Source organism: Melospiza melodia, chromosome 2 (assembly GCF_035770615.1).
Source record: "Melospiza melodia melodia isolate bMelMel2 chromosome 2, bMelMel2.pri, whole genome shotgun sequence".
Lineage (NCBI taxonomy): Eukaryota > Metazoa > Chordata > Aves > Passeriformes > Passerellidae > Melospiza > Melospiza melodia.
This window is the reverse complement of record NC_086195.1, coordinates 103,241,710-103,268,962: the sequence shown is the minus strand read 5'-3', so window position 1 is coordinate 103,268,962 and position 27,253 is coordinate 103,241,710. Positions and strand designations below refer to the sequence as shown.

Below are 27,253 nucleotides of genomic sequence, written 5' to 3'. Positions count from 1 at the left end.
CTTTTTCAGGCTTTTCCTGTACAAGTGGATTTAGTAAAGAATAAAAATGCATTTCACTGTGTTGTATTTGTTGCTCTATTTTAAGTGTACTTGTAATTTCACCAACACATAATTCCACTAAGAACATAGCTTCACACGGAGGTGCTGGCAGGTAAAATGTATGTTGATGAATACACTGTCCCACGGTACTCAGGTTGGTCAGTTTGAATACTGCAAAGATGATTTGAACATCTTAGTCATTCAAATAGTTAACCTAATTGTTTAGGTTTTTAAACATAAATTACTCTCCTCCCAATATTGACATTACTAATAAATTGTTAATGAGTTCTATTCAGTATGTCAGCAATAAATGATGAGTTTGATAAACCCAGAACTTCATCAGCACTTTACAAACCGCACTGAAGGCTTGATGGTTCCATTCTTTTTTTTAAGGCATTGATAAAATGTGTCTAACCCCAACCCCAAACATCCTAATGTGCCATGAAACCTGTTACTCTTGGACTTGGGAAATCATATGCCCTAAATCAGTAGAAATCTACCATAGAATTCTACTTACACTGTATCCTCTGTTAGGAATTTCTGAATCAGTGTAGTCACTCATAGGGTGTCGATGCAGAGAACAAAGAAGCAGGAAGTCCGCAAATCCCATCTGCTCTTTTCTGGTAATAAGCTTGTTGCTTTATGCTGCAATAGCTGCAGGCAGGCTGGATCTGCCTTTCAGGCAAGCCAGTAAAGAATTAATTGGTGTAATCCAGTCTGGGCTATACAAAAGATGTGTAACAATAAGGTCAGAGCACGGACAGTAAACTTCAAGTCTTGTGAGATTATTTTAAAGTGCAGTTCCAGTCTGAAAAATGGCTGTGAAAGTTGTTTTATAAAAACAGAGCCACTATCATGCCAGCAGAAGTGCATCCTATCCAGTATTCTGCCTTTAGCAAGGGCTGATAGTAGCTTTGTAAGGAAAATATCTCAGAAACAAGAAAAATATTGAGGGATATTTTCCCTCTTTCAGAAGTCATTGAATCAGGACATCTGGATCATTTAATTTTGATAGCAACCAATGTGTAATAATATTCCATTTGCTGAGACCCATTTTTAAGCCATTTAAACATGAGGGCTCTACAACCCCCTGTGGCAATTAGAGCTGCAATTTAATAATGTATTGTTAGAAAAACTACTTCTTATTATCTACTTTAAAATCTGCTGCTTAGTAATTTGATTGGGTGCCCCTTAGTTCTGGTTTTCTGAGAAAGACAGAATGATTAATCATTCTCTATTCAGCTTCTCTTTGTCATTCATGACTACATAAAATTTAGATACTTCTCTTCCCAGCTGACAAGCCCTAATTTATATAGCCTTATCCCCACAGAAGTCAGGCCAAACCTCCCATTGTTTCCTGTCTCACTCCATAATGAAAATGGAATTTTCTAACCCAATTTTTTTCTTTCTATTCTCACTTCATGTTTTCTTATAAAACCAAATTTTCTTAGTTAAAGAAATCAGCTTAACCAAAAGCATGTTGCCTTCTTCAGAAACACTCATCTATTCATGAGCATGCCTTGCTTGAAAAAATCTCCTCCAACAGATTGAAAAAATCTCCTCCTGTAGATTCTTCTCCAATATATCATACATATCCATAGTTTCTGTATTCTGATATTTATTTCAATTTGTACAAATTAGCTTGATTAAAAAAAATAAAAAGACTAAATTAAATGTAGTTCCCCAGAGCAGTTTTCGTGGTTTTTTCAAGGCTGATGTCCCAGCTAATGCTTCCAATTTGTTTGGCACCAAGCCTGCTTTGATTGGTAGGGTAAATGTTTGTGAGAAGTTCAACACTGTCACACTTGAGTTGCCATAGAGATTTTGCATAGATCCTAGACCTAGCAATTTGTTATTGTTAAATTTATATGTTTATTCTGCATTATTTGAGCAATTAATCACTTTCCTCAAGTTACAGCGTGTTTTCTTTATTCTCAGTGTGTCTTGCAAACATTTTGACTTCCTAGCTGTTGCTAATTTCATGCTAATTGACTTTTTCTTTCTTATACTGATTCCTTCTCTGAACTACCATGATTCCTTCGGGCTTTTTGCTTATTTAATTAATATTAAATTGAAGTACATTGTAATCACCATTAGAATGGATTTACTTTAAGTACAAATCCAAAATTGCATCATTTCAGTGAGCTCAAATTGCTCCAGCGCTTATGGTATCCAGAGATACTCTCTGTGAATTAAACTCAGGCTCTGCTAGTTCATAGATCCATCTAGACAGAATTATCCATGACAGCTCTTGTTCAAGGGGTTGTTATTTGATTGTTATCAAATCACTCTGACTTTCAAATGCTTTAGACTCCCTTCCCTTCCCTCCCCCCTTCCCATCCCTTCTGTTTATTATAAACTGAAAGCGTCAAGGTGAATCTTGCAAATCAGGATGGGTTTCTTTCTAATGATCTCCATCGATAACAAAGACTAATTAGACTTTCAAAGAAGTTTGAATATTTACATTGTCTCCAGTATACAAAGATATTGGGGAGTATAATTTGGTTTACCACTGATGAATAAGAAAGAGAAGGTTGAGGGGGAATGGGGTGTTCAAGGTTATTAATGAATGAGCTGGTAATCTAAAAGTTTTTGAAACACTGTTTGAGTGTGAAGTGCTGAAGATCATAATGACAGAAATACAGCTTCTCTCCAGAAGGCTAAAAATCCATGACACACCTTCTGCCAAGACTCCAGATTTCAGCTCGACTTATCTTCAGGGAACAGTGGTGGTTGATTCAGGAAAAATGCCTTATTTCCTGATAAAATGATTCTAGGAATCATCTAATCCTGATTATGATTTTTTTCTTTTTTTTTTTCCCTTTATTCATCTTCTGTAATCTTTACTTTTTCTCTATTTGCATATAGTTGGGGAAAGAGATTGAAGGAGTTAATCAACTTTGCAAAAAAGTGGAAAAAACTTACTATCCATGTTAGTAAGTCCATCATGTGGATACATAAGGGATATTTATAGTTTGCAAAATGTTAGTAAATGTAGGCCAACAGACTCAAGACTTTGTGATGCTGCAAATTGGTTTAGAAGTTATCATCCTAAAAAAATAAACAGCAATGTGCCTAGCATTGGTTATGTGATGCACGTAGGAAAAAAATTAAATCATAAAAAATCCTCAGGCCAGCAGTGATTGTGTTTGAGAAGGCACATCTGAGTGGCACCATGTCAAAGGAGCATGGGAAATTAGCAGTTGCTTGAAAGGCTTTTCTTGTGTCAAAGTGGCGTGCTAGCTTTTCAGATGCGGAATTGTTTAAAAAAATAACTACCTGAACTTTCATCCATGTTCAGTTTGGTTGAGCAAGAATCTTTGCTGACTATCCAGAAAAGTTCATGTAATTTATTTTTATAATTTATTTTTTAGTGTCAGGTAGGATAGAAAAAAAAGCCTGTAAAAATAGCGTATAAAAATTTTGCAGGTAAAAACTTGTCATTGCACTATCTATAACCCACTGAATCACAAAAGATACAATAAAATGGCAGAGATACCTAGAAGGTAATTTAGGGACAGTGAGAAAACTTATGGACCCACTGTTCCATAAACTGTACAACTTGCAGAGTACTTGATATCTTTCCTGCAGCATCACTAGAGTGGCACAAAAGCCCTTGCCCTTCCTCCTGCCATGCCAGAGCTCCTGGGTCTGGGTAGTGATGGATCTGTGACAGGCAGTGATGGATCTATCAGTCTTACTCCCTCTGGGTCCCTTTTGTCCATCCTTGAGATGTACAGTCAGTGCTGGACACACTTCCAGGGCTGGGGGGAGAGCTGGTCTAAAATCAGCCCTTTCTGGGACAATCTGGAAATAGAAAAAATGCAGTACAGCAAAGGTATTTCTTGAGTACTTTCACTGGATTGATGGAGGATGTATGAACTGTGGTTTTACTAAAGGAGTGTATTGTTCTTAGCGAGATCTTTTCCTTGTGTTTGCTCCAATTTCATTATGAGAAGCAAAGTCCCTGCTATCTTCACTCCCACTTTCATTTATGTTTCTACTGAGGAGATTCTGATTCTCAATTAGAAGGCAGGGGAGTTTTTAAATAGTCCTGGTGATCTCCAAATTAAAACCCAGAAACCACAGTTCTCAAAGCATATGCCCTCCTGGGTACATGACTGGATATTTGGGATGTCTCTCACTAGAGTGGAAGAGGCAGAAAAAAACATTGTTCCTTCCCAGCTTTTGTCCTTCAGCTTTCCACAGATGTCAGTCATGTCAGAACTGGTATGCTTGCTCCCAGACAGAATTTTGGTGTGAGAAAACTGGTATTTTGTTGAAAAGGCTTTTCTGTTACTTTCACATATGTTACTTGGGCAAGTGGACAAAGTCAATGCTCAAATGCATTATCAATTGTGAAAACAGCTAAAACCAGTGTTCAAATGCATTATCAGTCACATACTTCTGTAGCTTTCCTAAATATTGTTTAACTATTTGAAATTACAGTGCTACAAGTGTGGTTAGCTGGATTCTCATTCTTAATTCCAAGATTTGAACTACATACAAGGATAATATAATTCAAAGTTCTGTGGGTGGAAACTCCCTGGAGGAGTTATATCTTCTCCTTGGAGAAGATATGAAGACAGACCAATGTTTTCTGGAATATTCGTCTTACAGTCAAGTTTGACAATTAATTTCAATGGCACCATTATTTACAACAACACTAGTACTGTTGAAATTCCTTAATTGACTTATTTGCATAATGCTTTCATCTTTTTCATGTTTTCTCCCTTTTCTGCTTCTTTTGGTATGTAAACATTCAAAAATGGCTTGAATGACAGAAGAAGTTTGTCCTTCCTTTCCAGAATTGATTGTGCCGTCTTTTTTCCTGAGTAAGTAGTTTTAAAATGTTGGCTGCCAATTGTTTTGACCACAATAGCTGTCTAAGCCCCCTAAACAGATGTCTAATGACTGCACAGCAGTGCCAAGATTCAGACAAGTGCTTTTGGCATGATTATATTCAGATATTGATTCTAACAGGACCAAACCGGTCACACTGTAGCTGTCAATTTATAACTGACACAATTATAAAAACCCCGTGAAAAAATATTCCATTTCCAAGCAGCTTTCTTGGAAAGGGAGGTATACTCTGGATATTTCTTGGGTCATTCATACAGGTGCAGCAGTACCACCCAGAGGCCACTGCTGTGCTGGACACTGCACAAACCAGAGAGAGTTCCTGTCCCAAAGGGCTCAGAGGCTGGAAAGGCAAAGAAAACACTAAGGCTTAGAAGAGATTATCATATAAAGATGTATTTGTAATAGTCTTCAGATGAAAACTCCCAAAATGTCATTCTCTCACTGTCCTACTCAAACCCCTCTAATGTAGACAACCCCTCTAATCATTGACACTGCTTTTAATTCTTAATTAGACCAGTTGGGTAAGATGAGGAAATTCCAGGATTTGGTCCTTGGTCCCAAGACAATGTATTTTTTGTTCAGGAGTAATTCCTGAGCTATCAATAAGCATATAATGACTGTGCAAGCAGTGTGGCTATCCAGTGGAACGTGGGCCTTAAGGATTCAGCCTGCTCTGGGCAGGAAATGTGTCGAAATGACTACCAGGAACATCCTGTTTATTCCACACATCCAGCTGTTCCACTGTGTTACACAACCTGCTTAGGTATGTTGGGGGAGACGCTGAACTTGGCACTCCCATTTTCTGGGCTGTTTCTCTGTTCAGAAAACATAATGTCCATGGTTTTAAAAGGTGGTAGTTACTCAGGTGTTCAAGATGGTCTCATTTTAGCAGATTGTGCCAAACATATTTATTTGAGAATACCTGCAGATTCTTCTCTCTGATATGCAAGGAATGTTTGTAAGTCCTAGTTTTGCTGATGATATTAGAGTTGAGTTGCTCAGACCAGGCAAAGCACAAAACAGAAGAGGAGGCCTTTGAAGTCAAAGAAGGACCTTATCAGGTTAAGAACCCAGTTTTTCTGCATCAATTAAGCAGCTAAACAGAGCTGTTATGGTCAACAATTTCAGACTTCAGCACATCAAATCTACCTATGTATTTAGTCTCTTTATCCTTTGCCTTTATGGAATGATGGATGTCTCTGCTGCTGTGAAGAAAAATGACGTGTTGTGGTGCAGCAGAAGGAAGAAAAGGAGGCATTTCTCCCTTGTAGTCTGGCATCAACTAGTCTGAAAGCTGAAATCAGTTTCTGATGTAATAGACTAGCTACAATGAGCAATGTTCAAGTATGGTCAGAGAGCAAAACCAACCAAGAAAGTGGGTACTTTTCATTCTAAGCAATGAGATTATGTTAAAACATCAAGTATCAAGGAAAGCAAGCAGAGTTCTGACCTTATTGTTGTGAGTACATAAACTGAACACCTGAAGCTGTCCCAACAGTACACACATCCCTATACAAAGAAGCAAGGAGCAGAGGTGGCCTATTGAGTAAATGCAAGATCTATTTGATGTTTTTTACAAGCCTAGGTAAGGAGACTCTGTGAAGTAGCAGAGACTGTGTCTTGTCAAACTGTCAAGGATCTTTATTTCCAGAGGAAGAGGATGAGGGGACAGTGTTACAGATGTTTATCACTCTGTGTCAAGCACTGATATGGAGGGATGCTCAGGCTGAGCATTCTGTGGGACCCTACACAGGATACAACAGAATATATTAACACTGCAAAGATGTTCTTATGACATTCCTTGTTCTTGTAAGTATCAGTAGTTTTGAAGCAATCTACATATTTAAATGCATCAATATGCATTATATGCATTATTTCACTCCTTTCCTCTGATTGCTTGATTCCCCTCCCCGTAGAGCAATGCCCCAGCTTTGTAAAATAAAGTATCCGTTGCACGCTGAAAAAATGGGCCTGATGAATCACAAACCTCCACATAATTTAGTACATCATCTCTCAATACAGCTTTTCAGTCTAATTTAATGCATTATTGAAGATAACACGTTCATTAAAACAGCTGCCAGCAAATTCTTCATTTGGATTGTTTCATGGAAGGACTAGTCAAAGGGAAATTAAACAGTACAGGCTAATGATATGCAAAAAGGACAAAAAACATTTAAGTTTTGATACATTGGTATTGAGATGTTAATATGATTTTTCTTAATGAGTACTGCTCTGCCAGATATGGTAAATCACAAACCTGGTGTTTCTTCTTAGTCAACTTACAACATATAATAAAAAACAACAAAAAAACACATGGCAAAATTACCAAGGCTGTTCAGTGAGGATGACTTAATGAGCACAGAATTATTATTTATTGTTTTTTATTGCTACTTCTCTGTCAGTGAGCGTTTAAGTAGCAGATATTTTCATCCAGAGCTCCTGGTCTCTGGGGGAATGAACTGAAATCTCTCATCCCCTCGAACACTAAGAAGTCCTAGATTCTAATGTGCTGGCTCAAATGAATGTCTAACATATTCCATTTAACTGGGCTTTAGCAATAAGTTTTGGTCTCTCAACAGGATCAAATTTGTGACATTAAAATTTTGCCAGTACTTTTTTCACCCCGTTGAACCATTTTTACTGGTGAAGCACAGAGTTTTAATAATTATTGTTTCACTAGGACATGTCATCAGCAAGAGACACACACCAGAAAAATTATCAATAACTAAAGATTTATTAGAGTTAATGACATTAATTAATAAGATATTAATAAAATTAACAAAAAAAATCTGCTGTCTCATGTCTCCATTGCATAATCAGTCTGAACATCCTTTAAGCCAGACAACATACTTACTCAGCTGCAGGCCCAGTGCTTTAAATTACACAGACATCCATATCTCCTGCCTCCCCTATGAAATGTGCAGTCAAGGAGAGAGTTTGACTGGGACAGCTACTCACCAGTCTATTATTAACCTATGGCTTTAATACTTTGCATGCTTTTAAGCTCTTGCCTAGGTCCAGCAGCCTTCAAACACTAACTCTGTCACATCCAGGAAGTCCACTTAAGCTGAGATGTAAGGAAGAAAAATCCGTTCTGAATAAATCATAATCTAAAGCATCTCATGACAAAGACTAGTAGTCAATACCTTTGTCTGTCCAGTAAGCTACTGAACTATTGATTATTTCAGACAACATATTATAAGAAAGCATGAATTCTTTTTCAGTTATATTCTGTTTCAATAGTTATATTCTCTCCAAAAGGAAAAATAAAAAGGTTTCACGGTAGTCTCAAAGGAAGGAGTGTGACTGACATAGTGTAGATGTCTAGAAATCTGAGCTGTTCATTCCAGGTTCCTTTACAAACCATGGAAGTAAAGATGTACATTGATTAATGTCACAGTAAAATAGATGTTTGCAATCTGACCAATTGAATTGCTTCCTACAAATGTCTGCTTCTCTCTATAGGATAGAATAAATCAAGTAACTCAGAAACAGAAATCTACACTGTAGATGTATAAATTTAGGCAAGATGAATCGATCCAAAGTGTTTTGATAGTCAGTTTAATAAAAGTAGGAAAGATAAATACAACATACTGTCATGCAAAGTAGGTGTTTGATTATTTCATGGCAACTATTAAGTGCACACTTCTTAAAAAAATGGTGATTAAATAGTTACCAGAATTGCAAACATGGAGTGGGGTAGTTCTTAAAACCCTCTAGCAATTTTTGTCCAGATTCCTTCTGCAGTAGTAGAGATGCATTTTCCAAAAATTATTTGTTCCATCTCAAACTTATTGTTCAAGTTATTTAGGAAGAATCTTTCTCTGGAGTTTGATGTCTCCCCTTGTAGGTGCAATATGAACCTACTTCCCTCTGCATGAAAAACAGTCATTTAAACTGAGTGATTTCTAAATGGCTAATCTTGAAGAGGAAAATCCCATTCATGCTATATTAAGCAAACAGGTCTTTATATTGGAGTAAAAGAGAATACAGCCCCTTCAAAACAAATATGTAGGAATGTCCTGGCATTCAGAAAATTTCAATAAATTATCATTGATTTGACTTAAAATTTAGTGGTTTCACAGATCTGATATATATACTGACCAATATCTTGTTTTGCTTCCTGCAATGTGTGTATGAAAATGCATCTAAATTCTCATTAAAATAATTATTTTAATAACCATGCAGTAGGACTTTGTTCAGAGAATTCCCAGCAGTAAAAATGAATCACTTCCCACAGTGTTTTGAATTAACAGGCCAATACAGTTATCTTAACATTAGTAATTTCTTCATCATACGTTCTGTGTGTCAAAATTAGTAGATCCATTTTTCTGCAAAAGAGAAAAGATTGGTCAGAGATACCAAACAAATAATTATGCTCTAAGTGTCCTAAAAGGAAACTTCACATTTTTTTTCTTTTTTAGAATGTCTACTGAAGACTGTCTGTCTGTCTTGTAACTTGATGAAATAGGACATGCCAATTTATTGTGTTTAATATAGAGATCCTTGCTATGTCTTTATACAGTTTTATAACTGTTACTATGCTTTATTAATTTTCTGATCTGATTAGTTGCAAAATTCCCCATTCCCATCAGATTTTGCAATGAGTTAACAAAAGCATTCTAAGAAAACAAGTTTTTAATATAATTTTAGTTAACATCATGTTATCTCAGAATTACATAGTTGAAAACCAGCTTGTCAGAGTATTTCATCTACATTTCTGTTTATTAATTTGGTACAGAGGTGCTGACTTATAGTATTGTGAAATAATAATTGCCATGAAGAGAGAAGACTTAAAATCTAGCAACTTCTAGAAAAATTAATAAAACAAAACATTTATTTGTCCCTGCCTTGCACATTTTTTTACTCACTTTGCTCCTCACAAAGGTAAGAATCATAATCACATGTAATATCTTCATTATGATTTCATAGATTTTGTATCTTCTCTCATCACAGTTATTCCACTAGGTGAAAATACCTCTGCACCCTGGCTTGTTTCAGTAGAACAATCTGATTCTCAGATGGCCTTGTAATTTGTTCTCACTTCCAGGGCAAGATGCCGTTGCTTCCCTCTAGGGGTCTCCATTGATTGCACAGGTACAACTCTACAGAGAGACTTGAAGAGATGAACTTGCAATGAGACCAAGATCTCCCTCACAGATACAGAATAATTGTGTCTAGAACCTGGGGTTGGATATCATCCTAAGCACCCAAACTTACTGAAGTAGGTGCTTTGGAAAGGTTTAAGTACACACCGATGGTCAAAAGCAACAGCTGTGTTGTCATATATTTGAATGAAGTCTTTTGAATGAAGTTCACTAAATGGTTTTTCCCATCTCCAGTATTGTACATCTTGTGCCTTACCTTTAACTTTGGAATAACAAGGCTCACAGTGCACAGTTTGTTTGTAAATCCAAATGCTGTCTCCTGCTTTTAGATCTTCCAGAGGTCTCTTACATACTTCACACTTCAACACACAAGTCAAAGAATGAAGAAAAATTAAAATGAAACATTTCTCTAATACTCTTACCCAGCATGCTTTCCTTAAGAAAACAAACAACCCCAGACTAGAATAGGAGTTATTAGTACTGCAATATAAAAATGAACTCTGAAAGAGTAGTTTTAGAAAACAAGAAGTTAGATATCTGAGTATGTCACTTTTAGATATCTAAAAATCAGATACCAGTGTCTCAGCTGGTTGCCTAGGTACTCATTACACTCAACAACCCTGTCCCTCCTCCAGACATTTCCCAAGGGTACTTTTACTTTCTCTGTCTTAGCTTAGGTGTTTATCCTGCAATAAGATGAATCACCATTTTGAGATTCTTTTCCTTCTTCACTGAATAAAGGGAGAATGATCACACATAATCATCTAACTCAGAGTAGATCTTAAAGAATCTAGATCTGCTTATTTCAAAATATCTTATTGCACTTTATCTTAACGGTTAACTATGTTTCCCATTCTTGCAGTATCTGGACACTGCTTTCACAAACATCTCAAAAAAGTTAATTTTTTGAGATAGAGAAGTGAAACATTTCCCATGTTTCACATATGAAAATGCACACATACACGCAGAGGCTGACTTACCAATATCACAGGTAAAGCCTACAGTGGATCAAGAAGCATGGTAATTTGATACAGAAACTAGGATCATGATACCCAGATAATTTTATTTATTTATTTAAATCCGATGAAAGAATAGTAAATTCTGGGTTCTTTGCATATTTTATCCACTGATAAGTGAAAATCAGCATTAGTATTAAGGTGCTGTTAAAACAATCTGCTGTCTTCATTGATTTTATGTTTCTTTGTTTAAATCAGTAAAAGGGTAGACATGTGTTCAAAGCTCTGATCACCAATATTGGTTAGAATTTTTACACAGAGGAAAAAAATCTAAAATTTGGGTTATTTAATTAATGGGCATTTGGTATATACCTTTACAAGGAAATAAAGATGGTGTACTGCTGACAGCTATGTGCAAATCTCTAATGGATACAGGGTATTTGCTAGGAACTAAATGAATATAAATTATAAGAAATTGCACTACTTAGCTAAATATATACCTACAAGCATGAACCACAGACCTACATCAATTGTTAAAATTTTTTTGCCAATGCTTTCATAAGTTTGTAGTTATACAAAAATTAAGCTGAATATTCCTGGCCAGACAGGTCCCTATTTGATAACAGGTAACAAAAAAAAATAGTTTAAAAAATAAACATAAGTATTTAACAGATAATATAGCCACTACCAACATATAAATACTCCTAATGAAAAGCCCATTCTTCTTTATGTGGGTTGATCTGTCTAAAAGGAGTGGAAGCAGACCAGAACTTATATTTACTTGCAATAACAGTATTGAGGGCATATTACATAGTAGTTCCCATGGAAGAAAATGCCTTTCTGGTGCTCAGAGAGCTCAAAATGTCCACAGTTAACAAAAAGCACATGAAGCTTCATACATGTGAAATGTAACCTTACTGCTGTATTCTGATTTGTGTTACTTTTCCTGTAGTAAATAGGGACTGCTGTCAGAAGCAGAAGGAAAAGCTGTGCAGGACTGGGCAGAAATATGAGCTGTGCTAATGCAGTGACTTTGCTGAGTATTGTTTGTTAGAACAATAAACTCTGTGTGTAGATGCAAGCAGAAATAAGACAAATGAAGCAGAAAGAAAACAGACTATGGGACTGAGCACTGCCAGGCATACCCTGAGAAAAGTTTAAGAGTGAATTTTAGGCTGAGGCCTAGGATTTGGAATTACAAACAAAAGAGAAATTTCTTCTGTGCTTTCATTCTTAATGGAAATAAGAAAAAATTACCTACTTTTTAATAATTAAGATCGTTTTAGATGTCAATCAAGAGCAACTAAAAAACTTCATAACAACTGAATAAAATTTTACAACATGAAGAAAATGTAAGTTGATATAATTCACTGTATCAGACTTGAAGTGAAGGCTTATAAATGTGTAGGACTTTAAGAATACATTCAGCTGCATCCTTTATCCTACTTATGGTTGCAAGGGAGGAGAGTAGAGGGAGAAGGAGAGAGGGAGATAGAAAGAAAAAGGAAGGGATTGTGTAGGCAAGAGAGGCAAACAGAGAGATTAGTATTTCCTACTAAATCATCTCCTCCAGTCTCAAGACTTCTTATTCTCACAGGTGGAGAAGGCCTAAGGCCTAAATAATCTCTTATTGTATGCGTACTATAATGCAGGTATTACAATCAAATTTCATTTCTTGATAGCAGGTGAAATCTTCTTACCTTGAAGCAAGTCGAATGACAGTGAATTTGCAAGGCATCTAAGATCATTTTGGCATCTACACCCAAGGGCTTCCTGCAGTATGTACATATATCCTTTCCAATTATACTCCTGTGTATATAATATAACATCAGCTGTCAGAAAAAGAGCTGCCATTGAAATCTCAAGCAGAAAATTGATAAGGTTAGCACACTGTGTGGGAAAGACATTTGTATACTGTACAATGGCCATAATGGGAAAATGTCATTTGTGTATTCTCTCCATTCCTGTTGACAGGTGTTATACATGTACTCCTGTGATGGGCAAATTGCTGAGCATAATTGCCAAGTAACAAAAATACCTTGGTAGATAGAATGGTCTTCTCTGGTAAACTGAATTAAGTTGCTGAATGTTTGGGAATGTGTATACTAAACATGGATAAGGTGGAGGGGAATGATTTTAATGTTTTAATCTCAAAAGTAAACTGGTAATTGAATTCAAAGTGCCATAATTTGATCAGTCTGGTTCATGGAATTCTCTGTGATGCAGAGGTGCCTGAAAACATTTTTGACTTTCTGCACTGCAGACAGAACTCATACCTTCTTGGAAATTACAGCAAATTAATGTATGAACAGCCTACAGGGTATTCATGACAATAACATTTTAAAAAATTTTCTCAGCTCTTGCTGCACTCCTATGTGACATCACTCTGTACTTTGTCTAGATACAACTGTTGGTGTTGTTTTAGCATTACTAAATCAATGGCTCTTGCTCCTTGGCTGTCAGTGACAATCTGCTGTACTAATATGTAATCATCCCCAGAGTTCCTTATCCTTATGTTGGAAAGGATACAAGTTTTTCTGATTAGGTATTTCTAGGTAGTAGAGCTGTCCAAATGAAATTGAAAATTGTGGGCACTTTTAACTTCTTTTTCCCCATGAGGTAAGTTATTACAGTTTGAGCAAATATCCTGCTTATATTTGGGAAATACTTACTTACTGGTGTGAAAAGATAGTTTTCAACAGCACTGTCACGTGAACCTATTCCTCCATGCTTGTACATAAATTTGATCATTACCATTCTCACAAAGGAAGGAAATTTTGCAGAGTAAGTGGCTGCCTGAGATAGAAACCTACAGAATCACAAAGCCAACTCTGTCACTTAAGGCATTGGCTCTTGTTTCTATAGATATTTTCAAATGTCAGCTGTGACAAGCCTAACATAATATTAGACTGCTGAGCTGTGGTAATGATTTGATGGCAAGATTTCACTGAAAGAGAGCTTTGTATGAAAAGCTGTCTCATGATGGTGACTTCCAGGGCTCTCTTTTGTCTGAAAACTTGAATGCTTATGTAAATGTCTGTGTCCTTTGCTACTCTACGATGTTATTAATGTGTACTTACCGATCAGAAGTAGAATAAACAGTTTTGATGGTATTTCCAGTTATATTTTTTTCATAGCCACCAAGTGATGATTTGCTGTGAAGCAAAGAGTACATAGCTATCACTAAACAGTACTACATTTTTTAAAGGCTTCACTACATTGATGATAATATGCAAAATAAACAAGACAAAATGCCTTGTAAAAAACATACTTGATGATGAATTCTTTTTCTGTTTTTTTTACAACAATCAAGAATAATATATCAAATAAAAAGTGTAAATTAGTAATATTTGTAATATAGTGTCCTTAGACTGTGTTCTATTTTTGAATGATTCTTCAAAATTAAATCCATGAGCCCATTGAGCAAAGTTTACATAACAGTATTGGGTTTCCTGTGCTGATATCTCAGCCTAAATGATACATATCAGAAAATGGTGACAGACTACATTTTTTCATTTTCCTCTTCTTCTTTCACTTGTCCTCGAAGAGCTGTCAAACAGCCAAACAAAATTACAATATGTCCATAGAATTAGAGTGAGAGTCTTTATAATACAGGCTTTTCAGTGTATGATTTGTGTTCACTACAATAACTTTATTGTTCCTTATATCAGAGTAGAAAGGAATATACTGAATTTAATTATCAGGGAATAAAATCTTCCATTTTTAACACTCCCATTTCCAAGTTACTTAAATGTCAATTTTGTTTCCATGGAAGGGATGAACATGTATGTGACAGTTGAAAAAGTTATCTTGCTATATGTGTTTTGAAGATTTCTGAATTGATTTATTTATCCTATTCTCCAGAAATTCTTAAGGCATATAGTAATTATTACATGTCTCATATCACTCCTGAATAATGCTCTGCAACATTAGGAGCAATTGTTTCTAATCATGTGTATTTACCAAATGTTGATTTTTTTTCCAGGAAATACAACAGATTGATAACATGTGTGTGTAAGGTGTTACGAAGCTCAGATACTCTTTTCTACATCCCTGTATTTTGTAAAGTACATATATCTTATTTGATTTCTGTGCAGCACCAGAAATGTATTTAAATTGCAGTTACTGATAAGCTGAAATGATAAATGTTTTATTTATATTTCATAGAATATAACATAGAAATAACAATGGGCTTGTTATTTAATCAGAATGTAAGAAACCTGGGTTTGCTCACCACAGAGGAATTATCTCCTCACATGAACACCTAGACCTCCATTTACATTTCCGGTGAGATGAAAGTAAGCTTACTAAGTAGGAATGCAAACTAAAGTTAAGTGATCACCTTTTGAAAGGGTTTCTCTGACTGAGAAATTCTCTTGACCAAGAATGTGCACAACACATGTCACAGGATGCAACATGTTGATAGTGCAGTTGCCTAAAGTTTCTTGCTACAGTGAAAAGTGTCACAGGAATATGATTTATTTGTTCCTGTAAAGTATGAGTCTTTGTTTGTTATTTTTGTTGTTAAGCTTATTTTTTCCCAAATCTTCCATTCCACTTGTATTTAACTGTGGAATCTTGGGGAAAGTGAGTACTGTGCATTGGACACTCGACATAATATGGGTATTTACATGCTGCATGCCTGAAAGTAACATTATCTTATAGGAAATCAAGTGTCCTAGTGTAGAGAAGAGCAACCCTTTGATTTTACTAACTCTGTCATGGTTGAAATACACAAAAAAGATATATAATCACAGCTTAGGTAGGAAACCTCAACTGGAGTTTGTAAAACAAAAAACACTGAAGTTACAGCAAAAATATTTTCAAAGCATCAGTTTCTAACCTTGTCAACTGAAAGTGTAAGGAAACTCAGAACATTTAAATAAATGCATAGTCTGACAGCTTGATGAGACACCAAGTGAAAACTGAGTCCCAGTGCAGCCTGAGAATTGTGCGTGTGATCACGTCCCTTCTTTCAGTTCATATCAGTCGCTCCTTTACTTGCTATGGTGTGACTTGTTCATACAGCAAACTACTCAACAAAAATACTCTGTAGAACCTATTGCATAAAACCTGAAAGAATAACCTACAAAGACCATTCATTTAATAAGTTTTCATGAATTAAAATGGGATTAGAGGTTCAGGTAGAGGTTATAAAGTCTATCAAGTGTAAGGTAACATTGCATATTGCAGCACATTCTTTGCCCTGTCATTCTTCTATTACTGATCTCTATTTTAACTTTCAAAGATAATCAGAATATTAAAACTCAAAGCCATTATGTGCACAAAATTCTGAAAAATGCTAATTAATTTTTCCGTTGAATATTAATTTTTAATCTTAAACTGTAGGCTGTTTGCCTTTGCTTTTATTCTCAGCCTATTTATGGGTCTGTCCTTCAAGGTCATGCAGAATTTTCAGAATACACAGATTTCAACTGTATTCCAACTGCAGATGTAAGAATATGAAGGATTAAAGATCCTGTGCCCATTTATATCTACAGCAAGGATCAGGTGTGCATAAGGTTAAGGATGGGGACATTGACCATAATTCCTATTAAGTATCAGACTGTGACCTTTTACTTTCCCTGTCAGCAAGACTCAATAGATTTCTCCTCTCCCTGCTGAGTCATCAACCCTGGCTCAGGCAGTTTGCAACTATTATACAGCAATACAAACCTCTAGGTTATGTCTTTAAACAATCCTTCCTACATAAATAATTAATCCATATAGATGGGTAGATTGATACCGAAGAGAGGTTCTCTTAATCCAAAAAGGTCTTTCACTCAAGAGCTATATATATTATACTTTTTGTTGTCATATTTTGTGAATTATTTATGAAAAAAACCTTTTTCTGAATAATTTTCAAGAAATGGCACTTTAGCCATTACAGTACCCAATTAACTTTCCACAGTACCTGGTCTTTCTTTCATTGTCACTGGAGTACTTTATTTCTGGGAGATTATTTTGAGCCCTTGGAGGATTTTCATATGCTTTCTCAATTATCCTAAAATAAAAAAGAAACCACACAACAAGAAAATAAACAATTTTTAGAAATCTTCTTCAGCTACACAGTTTTAATTTACACTTACAGTCATTAATGCAGAAGCTTGGACTAGAAAAAGCAGGTAAAATAAATTTAGCTTATTTTGGTCAAATCATTGCTGGTGAAAAATAATACAGTGACTGATCTACAATTTTTAGTCCTCCTTTATGCTGATATATTCATATATATTCATATTGGAAACTTCATCTAACTTTAATTGAACTCTAGTTTCCTCAAAGTGCCCACTGGGGTTTTCAGCTGTGCAATAATTCTCAGTTGTTGATAGCATCCCACATTTTCTTGTCCGTATTCCATAATGTTGTATTCTTAGGCTTTTAGTTCCAAATTTTCTTTTTTGGATGTACTACTGTTATGTTTTAATTAGAAATGACCAAATAAACGTAGATACATAGACTAATTTTAAAAAGTGGGACTATGATTGAAGCAAGAGAAACCTCCTCCTGCAGTTTTCCCTGCCACAAAACATGACAGGCAAACAAACATAAAAAATAGACCTTGTCATACAAATTATGGGATATCAGGAATAAGTACTAATAATGTTTCTGATGTTTTAGCTCAGACAAAGGCTGCTCTTGTTTGGTTCTGCCAGAGGTTATATTCTGGAACAACGTGCTCATTATCTGCCTTAACTCTGGATGTGTGGGCTGCAGCTTGATTATTTCAGTGAGCCTGCCAAGGGCAGAGGCTCTGCTGAGCAACCCTCCCTCAGTGCTCGTGGTGCTTTGTATGCAGAGCGGGGCTGCAGGAAGCAGCACCTCCTTTGTGCCCAGCTCCTGATGGGGCAGGCCCCTGCCAGGACTGAAAGGGAAACTCATTCACTGGAGATGCTCAGTACATGCTTCCCTGGTCAGACTGTCCAGTGGAACTGGGATAAAAATATTTTCTGTTAAAAATATAAGAACTGCCTATCTATACAGGTAACTACATTCTCTCTCTTCATGTGGATATACTACTAAATGGAAGACTCAAAAAAGACACCATCAGAATTGTACCTAAAAACATAGTACTGATCTCACTTTAATTGTCAAAATGGACCCTAGATTTTGCAAATAATGAAATCTAGTAGCAGTAAAGGTTTTATACTAGGAATGTATTTTCTTATATTTGCTTGAGATGCTAGCAGCTGAATTCACAGAACACTTGGATAAGCACAAAAATACTTAGGATGATCTTGTCGCTAGTAATTTTCATTCTCCATGAGAGATTACATGTTTGACTCATTGCTTATCAAAATACATGCAGCTTTACTGTTATATTTGATTAATCAGGCACATTTAGAAATAATACAGATATCTTACACTGGGCAAATTACTGTCTGTAATAGTAATTCATATTTTCTGGTTCCACTAAACAGCTACAAGTCTTGATATTTGATCATTAAACATTAGAGGGAATTATGCATTGATTCTCACCACTTTTTACTTTGGCCATCAGCAGACTTTACTTCAGTGTGATCCCCAAGGTACTTATCTCTGAAAGTGAGAAAGACCTCAGAATTAATATAAGTATTTTCTTTAATCTAAATATATTAAATTGACTAAATTACTTATGTTAAAGAAGAAGAAAAAAACTGTGTGCATTTCCCAGGTAAGACTCCTGACTATAAGTAAGTTATCTGTTCAGGCTTCAATGTTTTTCAGTGTCTTTCCAATGTGACACTGCAAAAGAATTACAAATGGCTCAGAAATGTCAAGTCCATGATAGTATTGTAGTATAATTCAGGTTTTAAGTCAGGGACTTCAGGACCTCTTTGGTCCAACCTTCTGCTCAAAGCAGGGACAGCACTGAGGCCAGACCAGGCTGCTCCAGTATTTGTCTAGTTGGGTCTTGAAAACCTGCAAGGAGAGAGATGGCCCAGATGGCTACCTCTCCAAGCAAGCTGCTCCAGTGCTGGACAGCTGTCCACACAGCCAGTCAGAATGTCTCATGTTTCAGCTCATGGCCACTGTGTCACATCATGGTGCCACCCTACCAGTGAAGGTCCTGCCTACATCTTCCAAACTGACTGTGGCTCTGTCACTTTCACTTGGTAACCGACTTTCATTCAGTTCATGCATCAGTACCATGAGCTATGGAAATGGCTATCAAAGCGTGTCCCTTGCTTTGTTATCATATCCAGTCCAAATCTCTCTTCCAACTGCTGTTATCTAGGCTTGTGTACAATCTCTAGGTCCATGTGGTCACATTTATACCAGTAACTCACCAATCACTGGCTCTGAAAAAGCTGATTTAATATAATAAATTTCATGTCTTAGCATATGTCAGGTATATAAAATATAATTTTACTTTCATATCAGATATTAAATGCTCTATAGTAAAAATATTACCCATTGACAAATAGTTAAAGTTTGATAAAAGGTCACAGTTGTCCTCATTTGAAAACAAATAAAAATCGAATTGTTTTTACTGAACAGAACCTATTAATACCAATATCCAATCCACCATAAATATTTTATAAGTATATAAGAGGCAGATTATGACAGGCTTACCTCTTATTTTTCTGATCAGCAGTATTTTTTTCAGTCAAATCTGAAAGGTTTTTTCCTCTGAAAAAAGAAATAGAGCTGTTAAGATATTCCCTCTATCTAGGAAGGGATAAAGTGTCATAAAAGAAAGAAATATATATGCACACATTTAAAAGAAAAAAAGTAAACTTTTAGTTAATTTTGTATTAAAATTTTGCAAAAATGAGTGTTCTTCGAAAAAATATGTTTGTAATTTTCCCCTAGCAAGGTAAAGTTCTGTACTATTTATTTATTTATAAAAATTATTATCTAGTACATCCAAGAAAATAAAAATGTTTTTTTAAATTGCATTAATTCCATAGTTTAAGATTGTTTTATGCCAGTGAAGACAGTGAAGAACAAACATGAAGTTTCAAAGAATTTATAATTAATTTACAGATTCCAAGCAACTTAATCCATGTTTACATCATTTATTTGCAAAAATAAATTTTTATTTAAACTAAGAAACTTCAGCTTCTGAAGATAAAACCTAAATATATGGCCACATGTCCAAAATTTCACTCCTGGAATGACAAGAAGTTACCTCTGTGTGTCATCATGGTTAACAATTAAAGCACTGATCATGTCTGTATTTATATTGAAAATTTAGTTTCTGAACACTTGCATATTTTACGCATAAGGAAACCTTTTCTTTGATTTCTAAATGTAATTAAATTAGAGGCTAGGGTTTTTTTCTGTTTTCTTTACTATTTTAAAATGGTTCCATGAATTCAGGAATGGAATGACTTATGAAAATACTGTAAGAAAAACCCCATGGTTCTCTTTGGGTAGAAGGAGAGAGCAAAACAGAAGGCCAAGTTAGCTCTGTGAAACTCCTCATTTGGTCTCTTCAATTCATGATAGGCTTAACACTTTGGATACTACTAAAATTCAGTAGTGTCTCAAAGCCTTGGACTCTACCCTAATAAATTCTCTATGAATTAACAGGTTTTTTAAAAAAGATACCCAACATGGAGTTTAGTGTTAAATGTATATATATATATACATTTAATACTAAACTCTACTCTATACATATCTAATGTATGTATGCCTATGTGTGCATAAATGTAAGATTGTCTACCATAAAATAGATGATCACAGGTTAGCAACATTTATCTGCTGTTACTGTTTAGAACATGGTTCTTGAAATTATTTGTAGAGTATCAGTGCTCAATGAGACAAATATTACACAGCTCTCACTAGCACAGTACTCCACCAGTTCTTCCCTTTCTCTGTGCTGAAGGGCTACTTGCAGACCTCCAGAAAATCGGCTTGAAACTCGTTGAACTGACACACTGTTCAAAAAAGAAAGTTCAAGCTGTTCTCTATGGATCACTTCCCTTGCTGATTGAAATGCATTGTTGCACCTTGCTGGGCAACACTTACCATCCATGAGTTCTACAAATTTTGCTTACTGCCTCTTCTCTAACCATATCAAAATATTTCAGTGATGGTTCAATTGTGGAAACATGTGAGGCATGCATGGAAGCTTGCCTTAGGTAGTACTTGTTCTGCTGACTGTGCACATGCCAGTGAATTAATCCAGATTACTATATTCATCTTTCTGTATAAGGAATGCTACTTATTAATCTATAAACAATTTACAGGTTAGCAACATTACCTTTCCTGACATTCTCATAGTTGCAAACTACTCACTGCCTTAGAAAAGTAGGGCCTGAGGAACTTTGAACACTTACTCTTTGTCACTTGTGGAAGAACTTGGAATCACTTTGCTGAGGTTATTGAGGTCTTGGTTCCTTTAGAGACAGAACAAAACCCAGATCAAAACACAGTTAGTATAGCCAGTTGTCAATTAGTCAAATTAAATACTCATTATAAAAAATGTTATAATTGACACATTCTTTATGAAAGAAAAAATTTAACTAATGACAATAATTTTAGTAATTCAAATGTATTCATAGATACAGCAATATGCCCACCGTATGCACATTAAGCACATACTCTTCCTGGAATAAAAAGACCAATTTATGTTTTGGAAACAAAAGGTTATATCTAGTGCTATTGTCCAAATGATATTTCCTGCTGAACATGCATTGTGGACAACTTCAAAGAGTGTCTGACCTCAAACATGCTACGATACAAGAAAATATCTTTACCAAGTAGCACAATAAACCAAGTACTCCTGATATGTGTGTGAATCATATCTTACCTAAAAAGTGATTATGGACTAAGTCTTTCTGTCTAAATAAAAAAAAACCAAACAAGTTCTTTTGTCTGTTTGGTAGGCTATCTTGACCAGCTCCTTCCCTTCTTCTCACAAGAAATGTCATATATAAACTGAGGGGTGCTGAGATCTGGGTACACCCACTGATTCTTGCCCTTCCACACAGGGATAGAATGTCATTTATCATTAATATCTGATGTAAGGACAAAAAAATCTTCCTTGAATTCCATCTTGTCGGTTATTTTCCCTTTTCCAATATACTAATATTAAAATATATTAATGCAACAAAACTATTTGAAAATAGTTATAGGGAAAATGTATTTTCATGGGGGCACCGGCATTGTGCCAGTGTCAAACCATGACAATATTAAAAATAGAAATGTAAATTAATGTATTTGATATTTTTTGAATTAAACTGTTAGAAGTATCATGGCAAAACATGGACTGTTGCTTTGAGTACCTTTATTTTCCTTCAAAGTATTGCACTGGTGTTAACATTTCTGTCAAGTACTTCATTTCTGTGAAAATGCATTTTCAAAAGGTAAACTCCTCTACTTGAAAATTTTCCAGCAGCTTTACCTAAAAAGCTACCATCTATAACATTAGCTCACTACAAAAAAATTATAATTTTACTCCTCAAAAGAAAGGAATGGGGAAAGAATGATGCCTTTGATTATATGACATCCTATAGAACCTGTTATATAACCTGGCAGTCAACAATGTTCCTTTCATATGTTTGTTTACTGACTTTTCATTCTGACCTGTTCTGTCATGAAACAACATCTCCATGGAACATAAAAGTAGCCATTTCAGGTTTCTTCTCGGTCATATTGGTGAGATTTGGGGCTGCCTTTGATAAGATTATCAAGATCTCCATTTTTTTAGGAATGAAACAGTTCAGTGCAAATAGAGTCAACTGCCATTTAGCTAGAATTCCATACTAGTCATTAATAAACTATGTACTTGTGGAAAATATTTTTATATTATCACTACTTAACACTTTTCAGAGTATTCCTTCAGAAGCTGAAGCCTTGCAATTATCCAAAAATATCCTTTCCTTGCTGAACTGGATGGCAAATTGCTTCCTCACTATGTGAAGGTAGCAACACTAAAATTATAGTAAGAGTAAATAAGAGCCCAGATAGTTACTTAACTTACATTTTTGCAACTTTTATTAAAAAAAAAAAAAAAGAGAAAAAGCCAAACCCAGCTGTGCATATATCTGGCTTGAGTAAATATGTGTTATTATTCTTGTCTCTTGCATCCTCCATGTCTTTCTGTTCTTAGAGGTATTTTAAATATTCACTTCAAGTCTTCTCTAAAGTCTATTGAAGGTTTGAAGTTGCAGCAATCTCAGTTATGATCTTTATGGTCTGTGCAACCTGCACATATAAGCCAGCCTCAGTATTGTATATTGACCCAAAACACAGGAAGCAGATTTAGGCTCCTGTTCACATTCTGCTTGCAATCACAGGATTATGTGCAGTTTACTCAGCACAGTTATCAGTACCCTTTCTGCTGACTTCTGCTGCCTTTCCCAGCATGGAGCAATGGAAAAGCTGTGACAGTAGCAAAGCTGTGCCCTGCAGGCCACTGTGTCTGCATCCTCCCATGTCTGATTGTCAAAAGCATGTAAGCATTTGCAGAACCAAATCCCAATGTGCTTCCAATGAGATTTTGCTCACTAATACAGATATGTTTGAAATTGTTACTCATGTTGTAGATGTAAAATATTCTATTCAATTTTGTATGATTTTCAATTTAATAATTTTAATAATTCCTGTGGGCTCTTCTTTCAGAATTAGATACCTTAATTGAAGAAGCCTTCCTATAAAAATATTCCAATACAATGCGGATAAAATATGCTCACACAAGGTCCAAATACTAGAACTTTCTGTGTTAATATTTGTAAAAAATGTTAAAATATCTCAGTAATATTTTATCAAATACTACATAATTGCATGAATAATGCTATAGAAATATATTTTAGAGCACTGGGAAGTTGTATCACCTCTATATTTGTTCTTCTAGGTAGTAGCTTTCTGTCAAAAGGGGTGCAAGAAATTCCTTTGAAATGAGCAGGAAAGATTCTAGCTCTAAGACATGTTTGTTTTAAGTTTTCACATGTATTTTAACGCTCTTCCCACATAACTTCACATTTCTTTACCTTAAATTGCTCTGTTCACTTTGCACAGAGCTTTCAAAAAAAGAATGACAGTTATCTAAAATAGTTCAAACTTGGCCTACTGCCTGTTTGGAAATAAGTGGGGAAAGAAATTTCCAATAATTTAAGATTTATTCCTGCATGTACTAGCCCACATTAATCCTTGGTGCAACTTGAAGGATAGATGAGTTAGTTCCCCTCTGTAATCTTTAAATCATCCTGACTTTGTCGCTGACAGCATTTTGTTACTTCCTCTCACATTATTCTGTTCTTGTCAGTGCTTTGGGTATCCCAAAAGTGCACTGACTGGCTTGCAAGGGAGATTTTACTTGCTATCTAGATGAGGCTACACGTGCACTCCTTGTTATCTACAGCCTGATTCATAGAGCAACAACAGTGAAGGGTCCTAATAAGTGAACAGAAACAGTTGCTGCTGCAGATTGCAGCACAAAAATACAAGCAGACTGACCTGTTCAGCTACACATTATGGCTCCTATGAAAGAGAACTTCTATAAAAGAGAGCCTTGGAAGATAGTAATTTACTGTACAGTTCTCAGACTTTCAGCCCCAGGAAACACCTTGACATGACTGCAGCAAGTATCCAGGACTGATGTCCTGCAAGTTCTTTGCCTTGAGATGGCTGGCTTGGTGCAAAGCAGAGGTCATGGGATACACAACTGCAAGCTACTGGTTCAGGTTAGTTCAGGTTATTAGCAACTGAAATTAAAGAGCTGTTATTGACAAGAAGGACAAAATGTAAGGTAGAACAAGCTGTAGGACATGGGGCATGACTCAGAATTTATCTGATTGTGCATACTTTTCCTGACTTTTTACATCTCTCTTTGTTCAGAAAGCTATGTTTGCTGTAGCATTAGCACACAGTACTATCAACCAGTGTTGATATTAGAACATAATTCAGCCTTACATTGAAAGTTAGAGTAGATCTGCATTACAGAACTTAAACAGTATTTCAGGTAAGGTTTCATTTGAGAGTTATTAGTATGTTAAAAATCAGCAACATAACTTACATCTTTTTTAATACCTCTAAAAGAGAGGACAACTATTAAATTAGAAAAAGACTAAACTATATTCATACATTTAAAAAGCACCTTGAATATCAGAGTATCAGATGCAGTGAAAGGATCCTGTGGAAAAGGATTTCCAGTTGCAAGTATAATTTAATTTTCACTTGAAAAAATGAACTATTATTGTGTCCAAGGCTGGCTGAACTGAATTCATGCTTCTTACATTTGTCAACAACTTTTTAAAACATAGGTGATGATGGAAAACAGCAGCATAAAACTTCTATACAAAGCAGTTTAGACAAACTAGGGGGAATATATTTCAAATACAGTAGGTGGCTTGGAATAGATGTTGACATTTTTCATAGGTCATTCCAAAGGATGCCACCTCAAAGTATAGTATTTTCTGAGACAGCCATTAAATCCCTGTGAACACTCTGCCTAGGGTGAGTATTTTTGAAATGGATGAGAATGAGGTAGGTCAGACAGCCTGCCAGGAGGAGAATATATAGTTTGCTGACAAATTTAATAGGATGAAATATTTTAATAAAGACTCAGGATATGGCTGGAAGTTTTTAGGAGCACCTAACTCAGGACAGCTAATATGCATTTTTGCATTCTACATAAAAATACTTAGAATGGCGCTACAGAAGATTTTGTATTGCATATTGTACAAAAGGCTCTCAAGTACTGAAGAAAACAAATTAAATTATTATAAAATAGAAACATTAAGATTTGGATTAAGACCTAGGTATATTTGTCATTATTGTTAAAGTATGGAAGACAATTCTTTTGAGTCATTTACTTTTCTAAATGACCACCTCATAAAAAAAAAAGCCTATTTTGTCTTTAACAACATCTTTGCAGAAAAAAAAATGCACAAAATAGCGCTGTGAATCCAAAGAAAGCCCCACCCTGAATGATAGAAAAGCTCATGTGCAGCTGTGCTGCTGTGGGCCTCATGCTATAGACTTGTTAGCCATGAAATTTGCTGCTGCTCTCTGCTATTTTGCCTCTAGCTGCCTGTGTAAAATAGGATTAGAAATCTGACAACTAATGAAGACAGTCCAGCAGAATAAAAGAGTAGCAAAGAGTATAAGTAGGTTTAAAAAAAGCTGTCAAGGCAGGCTGCATGCAAAATGTGTTGCTGTTTAGTCAGCAAAATGTATTGCTCCTGTTTTGCCTTATCTTGGATCCCTATGCCCCTCAGACACAAGCAGAAAGGGAAATTATATAAGGCTTGTGTGACAAATTCTACAGAAGTCAGCTAAATTCCAAAAGCTTAATATCTCTGATCCTATATCAATATCAAAATGTTCCTTCTTTATGGAACAAGTGTGGTTTGTATTACCTGATTGTATTAATGCCTTCCTTGATTAAATGTATGAAAGATCTATGAACATCTTCTGAAAGCAATCTTTAAAAGCAGAAAAATTAATGTAATATGTAATCACAAAGAGTGATTTTTTTCCTTTTATGCTCTGTATCAAAAAGTTAGAGAAATTGAATTGTCTACATTTTGCTTTGCTTTTCAGTCTGCCTTTGATTTCTAACTCAGTTCACTTGAGATAGAGCAATAACATAATACTTTTCAGTTCTGCACTGTGATCTGTTCTTGTGAATCTCACTTATTTCAGATAGTAGTTTTGAAATTCTGGTGTATCTGGTGACAAAACAGATTACCATCAAAAAAAACCATAAATTAATCTGATCCACACATTCAAGCACATCTAGTTCTTTCTGATTTCTTGGGGTTTTTTTAATATTGAAAACATAGAGATAAAGTTTCAATTAGGAAACATGAATCACACCTACAAAAAAGATTTAGTGATGTTATTCTTTAGTGAAAGCAATGAAAATATTTTTAATATTTGCATTTAAAATACTGAAGGCAATGACGAAAGCATCAATGCAAATAAACTGTCCCTAATGCTGAGGTGAAATTGAAGTTGATCCTAGACATGTGGGAGTGAAAAACAAAATTTTAAACAGACCCCAGCTAAACTCTTGAACCTCAACATTCAGGAAGCAGAATATGATCCCACAACTCTCTCATTATTTAGTGAATACTTCCCTAACCTGTAAAAGTCCTGAGCCTCTATCTAGTTCCAAATGTTCCCTAATTCTTGAAGGCCTAGAATTTTATCATCCATCTTTGCAGCTACTCCAACGGTTGACATAATATCCAAGCACCAATAGCACCAATACTTTGTTATTTTATGGAATAGAAAACTAAAGGACCACGCCTAGTTCAGACTGGTTGAGGCACTTGATGTGAAATCCAGGGATACTCAGTGAGGTTTTGAATTTAGTCACTCTGTCATCATCGACATAATCATGAGCAATGA

At 35.5% G+C, this 27,253-nt stretch overlaps 1 protein-coding gene across 5 annotated transcripts in view; it reads right to left on the bottom strand.

The window, feature by feature from the left end:
* Positions 1-7,617: 7,617 nt before the first annotated feature.
* SCEL (sciellin) overlaps positions 7,618-27,253 on the bottom strand; it is a 68,568-nt gene continuing 48,932 nt past the window's right edge. For all 5 annotated transcript variants that reach the window (XM_063149496.1, XM_063149500.1, XM_063149497.1 and 2 more), the window contains 8 exons: positions 21,232-21,291; positions 19,520-19,576; positions 18,443-18,502; positions 16,881-16,970; positions 14,047-14,121; positions 12,667-12,775; positions 10,267-10,369; positions 7,618-9,233 (listed from right to left, as the gene is read on the bottom strand). In XM_063149496.1, coding sequence (XP_063005566.1) covers positions 9,217-9,233; positions 10,267-10,369; positions 12,667-12,775; positions 14,047-14,121; positions 16,881-16,970; positions 18,443-18,502; positions 19,520-19,576; positions 21,232-21,291 — 571 coding nt within the window. In that variant the 3' untranslated portion in view covers positions 7,618-9,216. The remainder of the gene's footprint in view (positions 9,234-10,266; positions 10,370-12,666; positions 12,776-14,046; positions 14,122-16,880; positions 16,971-18,442; positions 18,503-19,519; positions 19,577-21,231; positions 21,292-27,253) is intronic.